Source organism: Caloenas nicobarica, chromosome 21 (genome assembly GCF_036013445.1).
Source record: "Caloenas nicobarica isolate bCalNic1 chromosome 21, bCalNic1.hap1, whole genome shotgun sequence".
Classification (NCBI taxonomy): Eukaryota; Metazoa; Chordata; class Aves; order Columbiformes; family Columbidae; genus Caloenas; species Caloenas nicobarica.
Window position 1 is genome coordinate 961593 of NC_088265.1, and position 20426 is coordinate 982018.

A 20426-nucleotide genomic window follows, 5' to 3' on the forward strand; every position below is an offset into this window, starting at 1 on the left:
TTGGCGCTGCTCAATTTCCAGCTGTAGATTTAGGCTATTGGGAGAGGGACAGAGAGCCCTGTCCTCTGCCCCCAGAGAGGACGTGATGTGATGATTTTGGTCTGGGGAGGAAGGGGGATGTCCCCTGGGTTGATGCGTGGGGCGGCCGGTGACAGACCCCATGTCACTGCTTCCTACAGCCAGTGATGATGGAGCGTTCACTCCCCGCCCGGGGGACGCGCTTTGGGGACAGCGGGACAGGGTTGTGTGTGACCCTGTCTCAGCAGGAGATGCAGGAAAATGATGTGACCTGATTGCGGAGGAGCGGCGCCGGCGGGGGCCCAGCCGCGGTGCAGCTGCCGCGTGTGCGGCGGCCGGGGGCACCGTCCCTGCCACCCCAAGAGCCCGCGGCCACACGGGGCCTGCGCTGGGGCTTTCGGGGATCCCCACTACAGAAAGCAGCTGCTGAGGTGTCTTGCTGGGGTTCCCATCAGCCGGCGGTGGGTTCTCCCCGGGCAGAGGGACACGTCAGAGCCAGCTGGGTACCAGGTACCTCGAGCCCCTTTCTGCCCCAGCACCCATGTGTGGGCTCCTGGGGCTGCACAGCTGGGACCTGCGGGCCTGGGTGAGGTGCGGGGTGTTACAGCTTGCAATGGGGAGTCATAAACTAGGATTTTAAAGAATGAAGATTATTTTTAAGAGGGGTGGAGGAAGAAAAAACCCACAATTTTTCCAAGCGTGCTTTGCAACGAGGATGTATTGTAACACCGCGTTAGCGGCAGTTATCCCCTGGGTTTGCACGGACCCGTCTGTCCCGCGCCAGCGGGAAGGTGCCGGTGGCTTCTGGGCTGGAGCATCAGCAGCCGCCCGTGTGCTGCTCTGGGTGTCCGCGCACCCCGACGCTGAGCGCATTCTGGATCTCGCCGTCCTCGGGAGGAGGCATCGCCCGCTGCCTGGCACGGGCAGGGATTGGGGGTGCAATTCGCCTCTGCCACAGGTTTACTGCACAACCTCCGTCGATTCACTTTAACCTTCCGTAGCTCTGTCCCGGTCCAGAAAGCAGGGATGCGCTGCCTGTATTTGGGAAGGTGCTGCGTCCCGATGTGCGTTCTGGGGATGTGCAGGGCTCAGGAGCCTGGATGGATCAGAGTGACCTGGGAATGCTGTGGTGACACCAAAATGCTGCTGTGGGACCGGATCATCCTCCTGTGCTGCCAAAACCATGAAGGTGCTGCCGTCCCGCGGGGAGCAGAGAAGCTCTGGCAGCTCTGGGTGCGCTGGGCAAAGTGCCACCCTCCCGGACTCCCCGGCGAAGGGTGCTGGAGGGGACACTGGACAGTGACGAGGACGTGGCAGATGAACGCGGCTCATCCCGAGCACCCGGGGAAGGAGCACAGGGGACTCTGCCATTCTCTTGGTTTTGGCAGAGGGTCTGCATGGGGAAAAATGCTTCCCTGGCCAGAGGAATGCTCCATCCTTCTCCTCTGAGCCTTGGCCCCTTCCTAATGCCCAAAATGTTTAATGCACCTTCCTGATCCCGCGTGGACAATGTGGCCCTGTAGCCATCGCCATTCCCAGTGCAGGCCCCGGGTCAGCCTTCTCTTTGCTAAGACCTGCTTCCCAGCGTTTAAGAAAGTGCTGAAGGAGTTGCTGGTGTTGCCCCAGTCGCTGCTCCAGGCAGAGATGTCGGGGCTGTCGGTTTGTCGTCGGGGCTGTCGGTTTGTCGTCGGGGCTGTCGGTTTGCTCCCCGGGGGTGCTGGGGCTGCCGGGCGCTCGGGCAGAGCGGGAGGCATTGAGTCCGTGTGAGATGGAGCCGAGCTGTGCAGAAATAAAACCAGGAAGGTTATTTGAAAGCGCTGAGCCGGCTCCAGCGGTGGCTGCGAGATGGAGCCACCCTCGGGTCATGCTTGCTTCTGATTTGGATGCAAAAGAATGGACTTTAGACCTGGAGTTTGCAAGTGCCCAAGGATAGTTCTCCCCCCTACCGCCTTTTTTCTTCTCCCTCCTTGTGAGCAGCATAATTTCTGGATGGAAACCAAGCCCTTTCCTGCATAGAAATGGGATTTGCAGTGGAAAGCATCAATGTGCGGCAGGGAGCATGTTAACTAGAGCATTTTCTGGATGAATTTTTGTACAAACATGATGGAGTCTGGGAAAACTTGTGGCATCCGAGTTCCTCCCTCCTGTTCGATAGGCACCGTGGCTTTTTTTTCCTTCTCTCCAGATTATTTAAAGGCCAGAAGAGACTTTGAGCAATGTCCAGCTTGGCTTCACACAAACTCAGCTGGAAAATTTCGCTCGGGGTTTGACCTGGGGGCTGTGTCCCAGCGCCGGGTTGCTCACACCGATGGCTCCGCCATCGCTCCTGGTCCTGGTCCGTCTGTCCCGCACCTGCCCCCGGTCATTTCCTTCCGTCCGGCTCTGCCCGAAGGGACCGGGCAGGGGGAGCTCCTGGCATGTTCAGGGCATGTTGCGTGTGCAAGGCACGTGCTGGGGGAGCTTTTGCAAAATGCTGGAGTGATGTTGTGGGGATGGCCCCAGGTGCTGGCGCTGGGCTCTGGAGTGATGTCCAGGAGCGTGTGTGTGCACAAGTGTGTATGTGTACAAACATGCACTATGTGTAGAAGCGTGTGTGCAAACGTGCATGATGTGTGTGTGCGCGAGCATGCAGTGTGCATGCACACGTGTGTGCACACGTGCACCTGCGTGCACATGCACACAGCATGTGTGCGCGCAAACATGCAGTGTGTGTACAAGAGTGTGTGCAAACGTGCACAGTGTGTCTGTGCAAGCACGCACAGTTCGTGTGTCTGCACGTGTGTGTGTGCGCACAAGCGTGTACCGCCGTGCCCACTCTCTTTGCACTGAAGATCCCTCGGATCTCAAGCCCCTGGTCCCGTGTGGCAGCTCTTGGCAGCTCTTGAGTTGTGCGTGTCAGGAAATCACACGTTCTTCCTCCTGTTTGGGTTTTTTGCTGGGAGTTTGGAGTATCTTTTTGTTCCCTATGAATTTTTTCCCCACCCTATTCATTAGCATTTTTGTTAATTAGATTGTGATGGGGAATGGTCTCTATTCAAAAGAAAAACCTCAGAGATACATTTTTACAAGTGCGTGTGCGTTTCGGGGTGGGGGGCGAAGAGCACAGATGCTTGAAAGAAATAATTTTTAAAATAATTTCTTCATAAAGCTCTTTAAAAAGAAAAGCCCAGGTCCCCTTCCCCCACCACGGCCACCTCCCCTCGGCCCCCCCAAATTAAACGATTTGAATTTTCACGTTAACCGCTTGGTGCTTCCTCGGCGCCTCAGATGATTAGAAAGGGATATTCATTTATGCCTTTTAAACGCCGCCCCGATTAAAATCAGAGAGATTTTTTCCTTCATCAAAATCTAACATCCTTGAAAAATTAATTTGATGCCTCTTGTTATCAATTAATTGAATCTCGTTGGGAGAGAGGCCTGTGCGGCGGGAGGCTGGAGCCGGCCCTTCTGTTCTGAGTTGCTTCCCCCCGCTCTTCTCCCTTCTGCTGCTGCTTCCAAACACAGGGACATTATAAAACTGCCTTTTTCTTATATATTATTTTTACTCATCTCATAAAATAAATGAATTAAACTTGGTCTTTCTCCCTACCCTCCTCCCCCATTCCCTTGAGTTCCTCTGTATGAAAGACCTTTTTTCCTTCCTTTCTCTCATCCCTCTTTCCTATAACTTCTGAGACGGGGAGAGACAGAAAGTTGGGGCTTGAGCAATTTCTCGGTGCAGCAGAGCGGCCAGGGCCGTCCTTCTTCCTTTCTTTAACGGGGATATTGGATGTTTCATTTGAATCTCCCTCTTTTCAATTAGAAGTGCACGGCTCCTTCTCTTACAGCGCCTCTGTTCTCCTCCTCTGTCTCGGCAGCCGGAGAAGCGATTTTCCTTTCTTTAATATTTCAACTCTTCCCCCGAGACGGGCTGCCTGCTTTTTTTTCTAATAGACTTTTTCTCCCTCTATTAAACTTTTCCAATCTCCATCCCTTTATTTTTTTTCCTTTCCAACTCTTTAAACAAAAAAAAAGAGAGAGAGGAAAAGTTATAAAATTTAAAGAACTGGGTCATTCATGAAGTTATTGAAATAACTTAAAAAATAGGCATTTGCTTAGTTCTTACTCTCCTTGGCGTGACTCTACCTGGTTGCTTTTAGGTCCAGACTCTTCCCTGGCGCCCCCGTTATTTCTGTCCCGTTGTGGATTTGGGGCAGTTTGGTGGTAACTCGGGTGCTGGGGGGTCCCTGCTCGGGGCCGGGAGGTGGGTTTGTTTGCTCCAAAGCTCAGACCTGTGCCGGACGCTGCTCGATGCCCGCGGGGTGTTGGGACAGGGGGAGTCAGTGGGGGCATTTTCTGGGGGTGATTTGATGCCCCCCGTGCCATGTGCTGTCCTGTCCAACCCATCGCGGCGAGGGGTTCAGTGCCGAGCTGGATTTGGGGTCCTACACGTGAGAGATGCCGTTGCCCGTTCCCAGCCCTGCCCGTCCTCCCTTGGGTGCCTCTTCTGCTCCCGCCTGCGGTACCCAGGATTTTGGGGGTGCTCCGCAGGGGCTGGCGAGAGGGGATGACCCTGTTCCCATGGGCTGCAGGGCTGTGCCCGCACTTCAGGGTGTTTTCCCTTTGAGTTCCCATTTGGAACGCATTGGGCAGAAGGAAAGCAAGTTTTTGGGGATGAGAAATTGGGATGGGCTTTGACCCCCGTCCCCACTGCCAGGGCCTGATCCTGGCACCGTGGGGGCTGGTGTAGCTCCATGGGGGTTCCTGGGGTTCGGGCTTTGACCCCAGCCTTGCTCGCTCCACCTGCCGGGGTGCAGACGCTCCCCCTGCACCCCGACCCACCGGGATGCTCCCCCTGCACCCTGACCCATTGGGATGCTCCCCCTGCACCCCGACCTGCCGGGATGCTCCCCCTGCACCCCGACCTGCCGGGATGCTCCCCCTGCACCCTGACCCATTGGGATGCTCCCCCTGCACCCCGACCCGCCGGGATGCTCCGGCACGGCCGCGGCGCCCTGGCCAGGTGCAGCACCGGCACCCGCCGGGGGTCCCCCCGGGCCCACACATGCGGCTCCCGAGCAGCGAGGCGGGAGCCCCCGTGCACCACGTCACTATTTAATTAGACGTCCCTGATTAACAAAACTTGGCGTTCGGCTTACTCCTGCCCTCATCTTTCCTGGCTCCGAATCAATGGCTTTGATATGCTAATTAGGGAGTAATTTAATTTCAAAAGGCCGCAATTAACAAGGGTGTTGTGGACATGCTGTAGTTAAGCGGCGTAATCTAATTTGCATTAGTAACAAGCAGGGACTAATTAGAAGCTTAATTAGACACTTAGACGGCTCTTGTGTTTACTTTCTTAATGAGATGGAGTGGGGCTCTTTTTTTTTTAATCTTTTCGAGAGCTCAGCAAGGGAAGTGCGGGATGGAGCAGCGGCCCCAGCGCCCGGCACGTGGCCGGCACCGGCCAGCGGCGTGACTGTCCGTGGAGCTTGGCGTGGACCGGGACGGGTGCCGGCCGCTGGCAGCGCCGGGGGTGCCCGTGTCCCCACGCGGGACGCCGCGCTGGGGCGGGCACTGGGCAGAGATCTCCTGTGGAGTTGGATGCGGTCGGGATGTCCTCGCTGCTGCGAGGGTGTGAGCTCCGGAGAGCCAAGGATGCTCCGAGGGAGACGCGTCGGCGAGGCGGGTGTTCTCGGCAGGACCCGGGCAGGAGCAGGGCCGTGTCCCCACGTCCTGCTGACCAGCACCGCGCGGTCCCCGAGACTTCCCTCGCTGATCTCCAGGCTCTTCGAATGGAGTGACCCACCTTTTGGGGAGGAAAAAAACCTCACTGCGGTGTTTCTTGCTTCACTTCTGTGTAGCGGCAGGTGCTCTCCGCTGCCTGATGGTCGCTGTGCCCGTGAGCGTGGCCGGGGCGGTGCCGGCACCGCGGTGCGCGGGGGAGCAGAGCGGAGGGTACAGGTCTGCCCGCCGGCGAGGGCGAGCGCCCGGAGGTTGGTTCTTCCTAAAGAAGTTGCTGAGAGCGAGATGAAAGTGGGAGATGAAAGTGCCCAGAGGTGAGATCCCATTAAAGCGGTGCCTGGGCTTAGCCAGTCCTTGGTTCCTTAAATCTCTTCTTAATTTACAGTAATGCTCTAGATTCGTTTCGGCTCCCCCGGACTTTTATTTTAATCCCCTTTCCACATTTCCATGTGTTTATGTGTTAATTAAAGGGTAAAAAGCCACTCTCTGAGCAATCCTGGCTGCTGCTTCTCTTCAAGCCAAAGCCTTTTAAGATTAGCGAGCCGCTTCCTAAAGCCTCGGCGGTGCCGGATCCGGACGAACAGGTTGCTCAACTTTCCATAGCTGGGAGCAGATCCGGTGCCTGGGATCAAGTCCTCATCTCCTCCCAGCCGTGCAGAGGAGCATCCGCGGCACTTCCAACGCCCTTGGATGGATTTGCTCGCTCTGTGCTCCTGCATCCTCCGCCGGTATCCGCGGCAGAGGCTGCCGGCACGTCTGGCTCCTGCACCGGAGCGAGAGCCCTCGCTGTGCCGTGGGAAAACCCCGTTCCTCTGCGGGTCTTGGCGAGGCTGGAACTGGGAGGAAGGGTCTGGAAAACCGCTTTGTGGCTGGAATGTGGTGGGAAGGGTGGAAAAAGCCTCCGGAGCATTGCGGTAGCAGGGTGCTCGCAAACGTGTGGTGTTACCTGCGTCTTCTGTGCTGTCCCTTGCAAATCGCGGTTCAGCGCTGGGGACTCGCTCGGCTCGTGGGGACGTGGAGGGAGCGTTTTCCCACCTGTGGTCCCCACTGCTCATCCTCCTCCCTCCCAGGTGGTGGTTTCGAGATGGGGCTGCTCTCAGTTTTGCATCTGGGGAAACCAAAGGCCAAGGGGCACCCGTTGCTGTCAACTGGGGATGGGGCCGGGGGCTTGGGGACAGGGACGCGCTGGCAGCGGGGAGGGGGCACCTGTGACACTGTCCATGCACAGCCCCGGTCCTGCTGGCAGCCCAGGAAGGGCAGCCCAAACTTACGGAGCCCCTGAGGACCACGGTATTGAGGGTATTTAAAAATAGGAGAAGCGGCTAAAATAGGTGTTCAGGCAGTTGCTTCGTGGGAGCTCGTGGTCTTGGCTGTACCTGGTTTTGCGTGTCCCGGGCGCTGAGGAGTGCTGTTTTCTTTTAACGTCTGTGGAGCTGAACGAGTGGGGAAGCGGCATCGCTTCGGGGGGGTGTGGATGCCCCAAAATTCATCGGAAGTTCTGAGGGAGAAATCACTCCGTAAATGCTTAATCTCCTAAAGACTCCACATCCTTCGGTGCAAATTTTTGCTTCAAGCCCCCAGGCTCCCTCACCTCTGCGTTCGTCCTGCCCTTTTCTGCCCAGGCTGGCAAGGGCTCCGGGCCGTGGCGTGGCACACACGTGTTGCTCCCGTGGGACCTTGTGGCACACGCGTGTCGGGCACACGCGTGTCGGGCACACGCGTGTCGGGCTGAGCCGCACCCTCCCTCCCAGGGAAGCTCTGGGCATCCATCAGTCTGTTAATTGCGTTAATTAGAGAGTGTGGAGGTGTTAATTGGAAACCCCTGGTATCGTGGCTGTTTGGGGGGGTGGTGTCAATAAAAATGAATTGATGACTTGGCATGGCGTGTGCACTTTACAGGTTAGCGGTGAGTCGGGATGTCAAGGAAATGTTACTGCTCAGATGAAGCAATTGTTAATTAGAAAGCAACGGTAATTAATACACTCTCATTGCCATATGGTACTGCTAAAGGCAGGGGGATTCTTTACGGCATTGGTAATTCTCTGTTTCCTTTTCTTTGTCCTGCCAAAGGTGTGCGTTTAAGTAATGGTGGAAAAAAAAAGGCAGAGTGCTTATTCAGTGAAGTGATTTTAAGTCTGAAATGGCAATTAGCAATCCATTTGTGCAGCTTCTGTTGCTCGTTGCCATTAGAGGGGTCTCCTCCCCTCCCCTTATAAGTAAAACCATCCTTTTGTACTTTATCTGGTGTATCTTCTGCTGATGACTGTCTGGACAGGGTCCCTGCGTTTGTGCCTGGGGGAAGGTCTGATCCTGGTTAAACCCTCTGGGTACCGGGGTATGGAGAGTCCCTAAACTACTGGATGCGTTTGAACTGAACCAGATGAAAAGCCGGAGCTGGGATGCTGCAGGGATCACACGTGTGCTGCGGCGCTCGGCAGCCGCCTCTTGCTCTTCCCAGCGCGGCTTCAGCCGTCCCGGATCAGCCCTGGCTGCAAAAGTGCTCATTCCTAATTTAAATTGACTTTAGAATATTGCAGACACTGGCTTCATTTTTTTTTCTTTAAGGTTTTGTAAAACTTTTATATGAATGGAAATATTTTTATTATTATTATTACTTTCTTTTATGACTTCCTTTGCCGCGTTGGGAACCCAGACGCACCAGCATCCCATTGGGTTTGTGAACGGGAAGTGGAGTTTTACTGGACTTGGAGCGGGAGCCCAACTGGCCGGGTGTCCCGGTGCGGAATCCCCGGCTGGACCCCGCGCCGGCCCCGGCGTCGCCCCGGCAGGGCCGGCACAGCCCAGCGAGCCCGCGGTCACGGCTCCTCCGCAGCAGAGATTTCCTCCCAATTCCCAATAGTTAAGCTTCAATTTATGCCCTGAAGCCAGGAAAGTTTTATATCCTTTCCAGAAACTTTTTTTTTTTCCTTTTTTTAATACTTCCTGTTGTAACTCTGGATATTCTTGTTCTCCGTATAAAAGTCAGATCCCTTTTTGAGCGCTGCCGAGTTTCTGGCCGTGGCGATGCCTTGTGACTGTTGGACACGGCAGAGCCCGGCGTTCCCCGCGGGGCCGCTCGCCTGCTCAAACACGGAGCAGGCGGCGGAGTTTTGGAAGGAAAACGAGAAAAGCAACAGCAATAATTTAATATTTCTACAGGCTCTTGTTTGACATCTGCGGGGGGAAGGAGAAAATGTAGTTTTTGAGGCTGAAAGGTGTTTTATTTCTTCCAGCTTTTTTGCTCCTAACGCAGCATCCGTAGGCGACATCCCGTCCTGTCCCGATCGCTCCTCGGGAAGCTGCTCCGGCTGCCGTGCGCCCGTCCCGGCTCCTGCGCTTCCAACAGCCCCACGCCAGTAAACCCGCTAACCTTGAGCCGTCCCGCAGCCACCGCTGTGTCACCCTCGTGTCACCCTCGTGTCACCTTGCGCGGGTGCGGTGGCGCCAGGACCGCGGGAGGGAGCCGGCAGCTCCGCATGGGAATTAATGTCAGTCATATACCCTGCGGAAATGATTTTTGAAATGCATATAATCTCAAACATGCAAATGAGAAGCTTGCTTCACCCTGTTTAATATGAATGATCAGCTTCTGAATAGCTATTATTACACGCCACATTTCAGCAATTATGTTGTTCGCGGTTTGTCTTTCTGTCTTTTGGGGCTGGGGGGGAAGATGGAGGAAAAAAAAGAGAAGAAAAAGGGAGAAACAGTATTTCTTCTTCCTGTCCCTCTTTCTTTATTCCCTTCTGTTTCAAACTCTGCGGGCGCAGCGGGGAGCACCGAGCCCGCTCCGGTACCTGCTGATGGGGAAGGAGCCGGCATGGATGGGATAAAAACCCGTGTCCTGCTTTTCCGCAGAGCAAAGTGTGTTTTGGGGAGGAGGGAGAGGCCCCAGGTTCCGGGGGGGCTCCCCGTGCCCCCACCGCCCGGCGCGTGTGTCGGATGCGGCCCCGGCAGTTTCGGGTGCTGGATGTGGTGGGTGTTTCTTCTGGTGTCATCCCGAAATCTGGGAGTTTCTCCTGGAAAGGAGACCCTTGGATTTACAGCTGACAAATCAAACCCAGCTGAGCAAAGACTCTTCGTCTTATCGGTTTAAACCTGAGCCCTGTAGCTGCTGGGGAGTCCGTCCCCTAGCCCGGCTGCCTTAATTTAAACAGCGTTTAGGAGCGGGGTGAGGGATGCTCGTAGCCCCCAGCTGGGCTGGGTGTGCACAGCTCGTCCAGCCTGCGGCTCTTCCCAGCTCAGCACGGGGTCGGGAGCTGGTGTTGGCCACACGGAGCTCGGCCGCTGTGCCGGGGGCTGGTGGGGGCTCAAAACACGGTGGGTGTTGTAGCCCCTGCACCGCGGATCAAAGGGCGAAGGACCCGGCTCGGTCCCCGCAGGGCATCGAGGGGTCTGCGGGAGCAGGGGGTGCCCGGGGTGTCTGGGAGAAAGGGGGAATTTCCCGACTGGTGTTTGCTGAAGCGCTGCCCTGTTCTCGTTCTGCTCTGTCCCAGCTCCGCGGTGCCTTTGGTTTTCCTCAACCAGGCAGCAAACTTTCTGCCAGCTGATTTTTTTTCCTGCTGGGCAGTGCTGGTTTGCTGGGAGCTGAAGCGCTTTGTGGAAGCGTGTCAACTTTGTTGAGATTTTCATGGTGAAATATGTGGCGCAGGCTCCATGTGTTTGGTGTGCAGCCTCGCTGGAGCTTCAACTTTGCCATCCCCAGCTTCTCAAAGTGAAATATTTTGGAATTCTGTGAAAAATGCTTGAATTCCTGGGGTTTTATGTCTTGCGTCAGGCTGGGAGAAAGCTGAAAACGTGGTGTTTTCCTAAGGGACGGGTTGCACTTGCCTTGCCCCGTCGCTACGCAGGGTTGGCAGCGTGTCCATGGCGGCTCACACCGCTGCACGTTTATTTTTTGGAGCAAATTGAACGCAGCTAAAACTGGCCAGGGTTTGACATCCCATCCCTGCATCTACCTGCCAGAGCTCACGGGGCCGGGGCAGCGGAGGTGAGGACGCCAACCAGGGATTTCCAGCTCTGCTCTCTCCTCCTCAGGTCCTGCTAGCAAGTCATGATGGTTGAATCTGCCTCGGAGACGATACGCTCCACTCCTTCCAGCCAGAACGGGGTCAGCAGCCTCAGCAACCAGCCCGATGGCGGTGGGGGCGGCGGAGGGGCCGGGGGGCGCGAAGGAGCCGCCGGCGGGGAGACCAACGGCGAGATGAGCCCCGTGGAGCTCCTGCACTTCCAGCAGCAGCAGGTAGGAGGGACGTCCCGCGTCCTGCTCTCACCCGCCTCACGCAAGGCAATGTGGGAGTGGGTCCTTTGAGGGTTTGGGTTTGGGGGCAGACACCTGATTTTAGGCTCCCCTCGTCCCCAGGGCTGCCCCAGGAGATGGGTTGCACCAGCTCATCCCCGTTGAAGCTGGGGTGCAAGTGCTGCCCCAAAGAGCCGGTGCCCGTCCTTCGGGGTGTGTGTCCCTCGGGAGGTGGAGCCCGTCCCCCCGTGCGGCTTGTGGGCTGGTACCTGCTGCATTTTGGGGGCAGGTCCTGCCTGCGCTGGTGGGTCTGCCTGCTCGGTCCCCCATCGGTAGGGAAAACGGTGCAGGAAAAGCACCAAAGACCTGTTGGCTGTAAAACAAGGAGCAGGTTTTCTCTGAGCCTGTATTTGGTTAGCCAGGTGGGTGACCAGAGCTGGTCCCTCATTCTCTGGGGCTCCTGGTGCCTTCAGCTGAAGAATTGAGCTGACACGCGTGGCATAAAACACGTGTGACATGTGCATGTGACAGCTCTGTCCTGGAGCACACGTGTGTGCACCGCGGGGAGCACACGTCACCCCCTGCGCCGTGCACGCCGGGGGCCGTGGGGGGGCCCTGCAAGCGCGCCTGCAGGTTACCTTTCAAAACAAACTTTGGCAAAAACATAAATTTTCCTCCTCAGATACTAAATAAGGCAATGATCCCTGCTTCGTATGGAGATCGCCTCCCTAAGCCATAAATTCCAGCGTGAAAGCTGTAAAAAATTGCTGTGTCTGATACTTTAGTAGTGAGTGCTGTAAATCCATTACCTGAATAACAGCCGTTTCTCACGCAGTTAAGCCCCTGTTCCCCTGATCTGAAGGGTAATCATGCGTGTAATGCTGCTGCGAGTCACCCCTGCCGAAGCAGCCGCCGCGCCGGGGACGGCCCCGAACTTCCCTGAGCAGCAGCCGGAGATGGGGGCAAATAGAAAACGCTTGTTCCTGCACGGCCAAAACGGTGCAGATGGGAGGGTGGGCAGTGTGGTTGTGAAATGGGGATATCTCCTCTGGAAAATAAGGAAAAAAGGGGCTTTTGCAACGCAGAGCGTTGCTGCTATTGGCTCATCCCTGCGGATGCTGCTCCCTGAGCTCACCCAGTAAATCCTGCCCAAGGCACGGCCAGTGTTTAATGTCACCCTTTTGCATTTCTTTTGGAATCCTGGTGTAATTAACCTGGGAAGCTCACTGGCATGTGGAACTATTAAGGTGGAGGGTTTGGTAAACTTCCAAAAAACAAATGACATCTGCAATGACAGCACCTTGGGGGCGAAAAAAGAAACATCCTGAAGACTATTAATCTTCATGCTTCAGGGAACAGGCTGAGCACCAGCTGGGGTCAGGAATAAATGTCCCCATATAGAGAGTTTTGCACAATTAGGTGCTTTATGAAGGCTTTGCACCATCCTCGGGAGCATCCAGCGTTCGCGCCTCATCGCAGGCTCCCGGACCACTGACTGTTCCCGTCTGACAGTTTCTCCACCCCAGCTCCACCGCAGCTCCTGAAATGTTGGTGCTCAATCCTTATTTAACCATATGAAAACCCCAAGAAACATGAGGGAGCCTGGAGGGGTGGGGACCCACCACTTGACCACCCCGCCAGCGGCATAACACTCCATGTCCGTAGGGGTTTGCTGGGGTGATGCCGCTCCCCGGGGCACGTGCTCTGCCCTCGCTTTCGGCTGGTTTTGCACCTTTTGCCGAAATGAGCTGGTTTGGACCTTCTCGGGTGCCTGCAGCCTCTCTGCCTTCACCTTTTTGAAAGGGTGAACCCAGGCAGCCCTGGGGCTCGTTTGCAGGGAGGGGTAGGTATTGTAGGGTGCTCAGGGACCCCCCCAGGCTGTTTTTTGGCCCCCTGAGAAGTCCCCAGAGCAGGACACAGGTGTCGGGCTGCACCAGCCTGGGACAGGGGTTTCCAGCTGTGGCACCGACCCTGCTCCCCCGCAGACCGCAGCTTTCTGTCGCCGTCCTCGGCCGTGCCCGGTCACTCTGTCCGTCCTGATCCGAGCGAGTTCAGAGCATCCCGTGGTCCGGAGAGGCTGGAGGGAGAGCGGGAGCCGGGTGGGATTGGTGGGGAAAGGACATCCCCCTCTCTGGCTCTCCCCCAGCCCAAGGGATGGCGTTTGGGTTAAATCCCTGGATTTCAATGGGGGGATCGGGTTGAAAAGCCTGAATAGCGCGCGCCCGCATTGTGGCGGGGTTGGCGGAGGGGAGAGGTCGGCCGGGGGCATGGGAGGGCTGCCCGCGTTGCTGTGGGAACGCGGTGAGACCTCCGGCGTGCCGACATCCTGCGCCCGCGCTCCAAAGGCCCCAGCGCATTCAGGAGTTTCTAAGGCGGGGGCCGGCCCCTCGCCCCCCGGGAATCCTCGACTGGGCAGGAAACGGGGCGGCGGGTGACGGGGGCGTCACGTCCCTGCGCTGGGAGGACGGGGGGCGCTCCGGTTTGGGGAGCAGGGCGGCCCCGGGGGTTCCCGCGCTGGGCGTCGCGCGGGGCTGCCCTGCCGAACCGGGGCTGCCCTCCCGAGGTTCGGGTCTCTCTAACGTTTCCCTCAATTCCTGCAAAAATCCCTGAGCTGGAGTTGGAACCGAGGGGCAGGGGATGCCGTGGCTCCGGGCCGCTCGGAGCAGGGCTGTCCTGGGGAAAGCCCCCGAGAGCGGCTCCTCCCAACTTGCAATCCCGAGGAAAATCCAGCTGCTCTAGCCTGGTTCTGCATTGGTTTTTACTATGAAAAAAAGGTATTGCAGTTTATTGCAGATACATGTCGAAGAAATGTTAAGTTATCAAGCAAAACCAAGATTTTGGTTCTTTTTTGAAAAAAGCAGCAAGTTGGACTTTTTTGGTAGTTAAAGGAGGGTGTGGAAGAGGGGAGGAGAGACACTTCTCTGCCATAGGAAAGATACCGTTCCATAAAACATGTGATCACATCTCAAGTATATTGTGTAATCTGCTATTATTAGGGTATTTAAGATAAAAATGAGACTGGAGCACTTAAGTGAAACTCATCTCTCTATTAGGTTCCTTGATTTATATTTCATATTTTACTGAGGACAAATGCAGGAGAGTTTTTTTCCTTTTTTTTCCCAGTTTTTTTTCATGGGGTGGGATTGTCAGGAGCTTGTTCCTTGTGTTCTTCATTAGTGGAAATGGGTTTAACCCCTCGCCTGCGAGGACTGAAGAGTAGGAGAGGAGGAATAAAGTCCAGGAGCGTGAGCGAGTGCAGCGAAAGGGAGAACAGCTGGGACTGCCTGTAAAAAGGACTTGTTTTTTCTTCCCCTCCTGTGAGGAATTGTGTCATTTTTGTTAATTTTGATCTCTTTGCCCATTTGGTTCTGGTTAAGCAGGACCAGGGCTGGGCTGGGTGGAAGTGCTTCTCAATATGGCATCATTTACCGCTAATATCCATCTAAAAATATCCCGTGTGTGTGTTGTTTTAATAGCTCTAATTCTGGAATGTGACGATGTCATTTTTATGAGGTTAGTGTAAAAAATCTCTTTTTTTAACATTTTTTCATCCCTTCTCAACCTCTCTCTACCCTCCCAAAGTCACGGAGGGAAAAGGGAAGATACAGACTCTCTTCATAGATCTTTCTGGCCACTTCCTTGCAAAATTCTTGGTTTAATATAATTTTTAGGGTGGCTTTTCTCTCATTGGAGGTTAAAACCCCATGCAAAGCTTTGATCCCATCCAGGTGGAAAATCCCTGGGCTGTTTTTGGGCCGCGGTTCCGTCGCGGGCCGGGCGCAGCATCCGGGCGTAATTAAAAACTACACCCTCATCAAATGAAATAGCTGCTCAAACGAGGTCGTTTAAAAATACCCCAGGCAAGGTTTCCCGTTGCACTGTTTGGTTTTGGGGAGGCCGGGGCTCGCGGTGCTTCCAGACAGCGCCGCGGTGTCCCCGGGGCCGCCCCGGCACCGTCGGGGTCACCGTCCTCGTCCCCAGCCCCGAACGAGCCGCTGCTCGGGGAGGGCAGAGCCCAGCAGCACCAGCTCTTGCTCGAAGTGTCTGAGACATCACGAACTTTTTTATGGGATAATTTGCTGATCAAAGGGGGCCATCCAGGAGCATGATGAATTTGACACAACCCATTCGTTCCTAATTACGGGTAACATGCTAATGACTCTTGAATAACACCATGCAGCAGGATACAATTTTTTTTTTTTTTTTTTTTAAATCGTTTTTTCTCCGGTTTGCAGAGCCAGGAGGTGAAAGCCCATCCGCTCCTACGGGGGAAACTTTCTTCCTTCTGCTCTCACGTCTGCTGAGCCCTGAGCAGGGGTTGTGCCGACCACCCCTGCGGAGGCTGCGCCCCCACCCCGGCTGGTCCTGTCCCTTGGGCCGAGGGTGACAAATGCAGATAGCGGGGGGCTCTGCATCCCCAAACCAGTTCTCGGGGATCCTCCTGCTTTGCGCAGCTCTGCAACAGGTTTGGAGGCCTGGGCGCTGCCAGGCAGAGCGCCCCTGGTGCGCAGGCCGAGGTGGGAATGGCTGCGGGGAGGGAGGGGGCAGCTCTGGGGCACTGCCGGAGAGGCCCCCGTGTGCAATTGTAAGGCCATGTCATTTTTTTTCCTGTAAATCTTGTAATTTCGTGCTTCAGAGCACAACAAAGTGAGAGAGCCAGCGGGGAGTGAATTAAATTCCCCCCTGAGAGGCGGCGCGGGGTGGGCGGTGGGGCCGGGCCGGGCACGGGGGACTTGGTGGCACCCACCGGCCAGGCAGCGTTTGGGTTCAGAAAGAGCGATTCTGGGAGAAGTCCTGCCTGGCACTTTGCCTGGCTGCTGCCATCGTGTCTCTCCTGGTTTTCCCCTTTGCTGTATTTTCCGTACCTGCCGCACGGGTTTTTGCTGGGCGGGGGCAGTGCCCTGCCTCACCGGATCACCGCTGCGAGTTGGTCCGTACAAACACCGGAGGAATTTCACGTGTTGCGCATGCAGAAACCAAATCCACACAAACCTCTGTCAGACACGTGGAAAAATAGCTAAAGCTCAGGCAGCCGAGTGCGCGCGCGGGACGCGGCCGTGGCCCAGCACCCATCCAGGCACCGGCCGGCTCTGCCGCACGCAGCCGCCGGTTGCATTCCTCCACCCTTGGCTTTTAACTGCAATTACTGTTTTCATTTCAAAAAGTAATTAAAATATCAGACCTTGAGCTGTCATAACTGTCACATGGTTTTTGTGTTCGCATTACCCATGCACATCTATTACTGTTAATAACAGGGAAATAACATGCCGGTGGAGGAGCGTGCCGTGCGCTGGGGCTGCGTCGGCTCCGCAACTCGCTCTGCGGGTTCACACCAGCAGCAAATCGCCACGTTTGTCCTCAAGGGTTTTGTTTTTTAATCATTTGGATGAAGTGAGTTTGTTGCAAGTCAGCGGTCGAGCAGTTTTGAGCATCCGCAGCAGCTGGGCGGGGATGCTCTGCAAAAGGCAATGGGCCCTGGGCGCACCCTTGGGTGCAGCCCCGGCGATTCGTCGTAGGAGACTAACGTTAGGATCCTGTCTGCTTTTGAAACTTCTGGGCTGCAGCTGTTGGGTTTGGGTCACTAGCTATGAAATTATGAGGTTGTTTTAATGAAACAAGTAAGGCTGCGTCTGCTCAGCCCTCAGCTCATAGCCCACAGATTCAGCAGCAACGTTAAAATTACCTCTCATTTTGCAAGAGCACTTCTAGTGCCTGTTCATGTGCAAGGAGCAGGTTGGGTGGATTTTTCTACAAAAAAACCTATGTGAAACATCTGGGGTGTCCTTTGCTTTCGATCTGTTGCATGCACTTCCCTAGCAGCTCCGGGCAGAGAGGGGCACAAAATGGGACCTTTTGGTTAAATCACAGGTAATGAGCCTTCGCGGATGCTCCGTTTGAGGGGGTGCTCTTTGCTTTGCAGGAATTAAATAAACAGGCGAGCGGAGCGGAGCTGTGTGCTGAGGTGCATCCACACCGTGGGTAACGCCGCTCCGGGTAACGCTGCTCCGGTTCGTGAGCGGATTTGGCAGGGAGAGACGGAGAAGGCGGCACACGGGCCGGGGGCTTTCTTCTTTACAGCTGGAAACACAGAGAATTAACGAGTTGGCCCTTTCTCCGGGCGAACGGCCGCTCCTGGAAGGCGGGACGGTGATTTACGGCCGAGGTGATGACAGCCGGGGAACCGTGTGCCGCTGGCAGCACCGCCGAGCCGGGCGCTGACCCCGCGCCGGGTCTAACGCGGACCTGGCTACGATGGTGTGGTTGTTAGAAATGCACCCAAAAAAAAAAAAATCCCTTAAAAGTGAAACGAAGGAGCACTTGAGGAAGTGGGTCTGGGAGCAGCAGCCAGGGCTGGGGACGACCCGCGTGAAAACCAAAACCTGCCAGAGGCACCGAGATGCTGGACCTGGTGACTTGCTGAAGACGGGGTGGGGGTTTTTGGAAGAGGACAGGGTTGTCCCCACATCCCCATGGCCCTGTGCGCTGGCCTGTAGTGGGCTGTACTGGTCACACTGGTGTGGCAGGAGGGTGCGCACGGGGAGCATCGGGGAGCGCTGCCCTGCTCGTGCATCACTCGCGCCCGGGGAGCTGGAGGGGAGCGTGCCCGGGGGAGGAGGAGGGGGCAGCCTTCCTCCCGCCCACCCGCTGTGTCTCTTTTGCAGGCTCTGCAGGTGGCTCGGCAGTTCCTGCTGCAGCAGGCCACGGGGCTCAGCTCCCCCAGCAGCAACGAGGGCAAGCAGCCGGCCGTGCAGGTGAGCCCCCGGTCCCCCCGTCCCCTCCTGCTCGGGAAGGGCTCGGCTGCAAACCGGTGCCGTGGGAAAGTGCCCGTGCAGACACGCATCACCTCCATCTTCAGGATGGCTAAAGCCCCCCAGGAGCCCACAAAAGCTTAAACTTCCCATCAACCTCCAGAAATTTGATGTATTTTATTTTGGTGGGGGGGTTGTGGTCCCTATTGCGTGCTGATGTGGTGGGAAAGGGTGATGCGAGGGAAGGGCTGGCTCACAATGGGGTGGGGACCCCGGGGAGGAGGTCACCGTGTGCCATCACACCTTGGGACAGCATTTGGGATTGGGAGGCACAGAGTTCGCCAGGGCCGAGCACCCCAGGGTTGGTGCTGGGTGCTGTGAGCGGGGCTGGATAAGGGACAGGCCCTCAGGGCTGGAGCGGGTCCCCCAGCATGGGGACAGCCGCTGGGACGGGACGAAGGCCCATCTGGGCTGGAAAATGGGGCTTTGGGTGGGTGCAGCACCCTTGGGTGGCATCCTGGTGCCTTAGGGGCGGGGGAGCCTCCCCTTTGCTTCCCCGCTGCCCTTGGCCAAAAGAAAGGGCAGAAAGTGGGCAGAAAAGAGGCAAACAGGGGTTTGAACCTGGAGAGAGGGGGAGGCAGAAAGAAGCAAAGCCCACGCGATGGGAAGTGACAATTTAAATAGCTGTGCAGAGGGGCTCTCCCTTCAGGCTAATTAAATTTATCGGAGAACAGCAGGTTACCTTATTAGAGCCACGTGGGTTTAATTAACAAAGGAAAGTAATTAGCACAAGCGCTCTCAGAGCTGGAGGTCCTGCCTGTGCCAGGCTAGGACGGGCAGTCGCCGGGGCTGGGATGGGCAATCGCCAGGGTACAGCTGAACCTCCGCCGGCAGCAAGTGCCGTCCCGGTGCTGCTGGTGCCGGGGGCTCACGGGTTGGGGAGCAGCAGCTCGGTCCGAGCAGTGGGAACTGGCCAGGGCTCCTGCGGCACGGACAGGCGGCTTTTTCCAGCGGTGCTGGCAGGAAGGAAACGCAGTCGCTGCATGGAAAATGTCTGCAAAGGACAAAGGCAGCGAGGGTGAAGTCAGATTCCGGTAACCGGCGCCTCACTCCCTTCGTGGGTGCGTGTCCCTGCCTGCGCTTCTCCCCCTGCCTGCGCTTCTCCCCCTGCCTGCGCTTCTCCCCCTGCCTGCGCGTCTGCCCATCCCGTGCTGCTCCCCGGCTGTGCTGCACACACGCTTTGCTCGCTCACCGACCATCCCCTTCTGCCTTTGCTGCTGTTTTCTTTCGCCTCCCGTCCCTGCCCATCTGGCCAGCGGCTTTGCTGGAGTGAACTGGATCTGCCTTCCTCCCCCCTCCTCCCTTTTTGTGTTGCAAAAGGACTTGTGAAAGTTGTAGACGTGAGTCAGAAATAGCTCATAACTCACAGCGACCGGCCTCTTCCTCCCCCCGGCCCAGCGGCCCGGCCGGCAGCTGGAGCGGGATCTGACCGCGGGGAGATAGAGGATTAAGCAGACTCCTTTGAAAGGAAGTTTATCTAACAGCAGAGGGGTGTGGGTGAGACTGGCCAGGACGGCGGGAGGAGGAGGAGGAGGAGAAAGGCCGTGTCCTGGCGCAGCAGCCCCGGGCTGGGGGGAGCAGAGCAGGACCAGGGTCTCCGTCGCAGCCCCCAACACCTGGAGTGCCGCGAATCGCCTGCGCTTGCCGACACCATGTGTTTGCAGCTCCCTGCCACCTTGCTGATGGGGACGGGACGTTTATGGGGCACCGAGCCAGCAGGAATATTAACGACAGTTGGTAACGGCGTGCTCCTAAAAACAAACAAGGAGCTGCTGGGCTCGGGGGGGATCTCGGGGTTTTTTTGAGTCCGAACTCTCTCTGCCCCCAGATGCCTGGAGGTGTGTGTGGAGAGCCTCACAGCTGACACTCGAATTGCAGCTGCGCCTAAAAAACTGCTGAAAAAACCCACCCCGAAACATCTTTAAGCAGTTTTATTTCTTTGCAACTTTAAAACTATTAGAAACTTGGCAGATGCCAGCAAAGTTTTGCATTTGAGGACTTCTGCTGCAGCGGATCCCGCTGGCACGGGGAGATGCTGCCAGTGTCCGGGAGAGCCCGTGGCGCGAGGTGCTGGACCATGTTTGCAAAGGCAGCAAGGACTCTGCGCCCCGTGTTTTCGGCGCTGGGCCATTTCTGGCTCGGAGGCACCGCTGAATCACAGGTGCCCTTTTGGGCTCCTTCCCCAGCCCAGCCCCCGGAGCCGGGGCTCTCCCAGCCTCTGGCAAGAGCCACTTGCTGAGGTTAAAAAGCCTCAGAACTGGGAGAGGAGTTTGGAGCAAACTGCGGGAAATTGCTTTTCTTTTGTCTGCTGCGCTGGGGAGGGCAGCAGAGCGGAAAAGTGTATTTTGTTGATTTGAAACTTGAGTGAAATGGGTAATGAAGACAGATCAATACCAGCCCTTCTGCGTTCCCTCTCCAGGAAAAAATCCAGCAGCCCGTCCGTCTCGGCTCGCGCGGCGCTAGATTTTTCCATTTGAACTCTCGGCACCGCCATGCGTCCCCGCTCCCCCTCCTCCTTCCCGAGCCCCAGCCCAGCCGGCCCGTAGCCCCGTCGCTGCTGCCATCCTGCTCCACCGTCCCTGCAACGCTGTTTGGGGCTAACGGCGGAGCAGAAGAGCCACTTCAATCCCCGCAGG

General features: G+C 56.6%; 1 protein-coding gene across 4 annotated transcripts in view; it reads left to right on the forward strand.

The window, feature by feature from the left end:
- FOXP4 (forkhead box P4) overlaps positions 1–20426 on the forward strand; it is a 54942-nt gene that overhangs the window by 8309 nt on the left and 26207 nt on the right. For 2 of the 4 annotated variants that reach the window (XM_065649285.1, XM_065649286.1), the window contains exons 2-3: positions 10780–10984; positions 17644–17733. In XM_065649285.1, the coding sequence (XP_065505357.1) occupies positions 10796–10984; positions 17644–17733 (279 nt within the window). In that variant the 5' untranslated portion in view covers positions 10780–10795. The remainder of the gene's footprint in view (positions 1–10779; positions 10985–17643; positions 17734–20426) is intronic. The other 2 variants (XM_065649287.1, XM_065649288.1) reach the window with 1 other exon arrangement.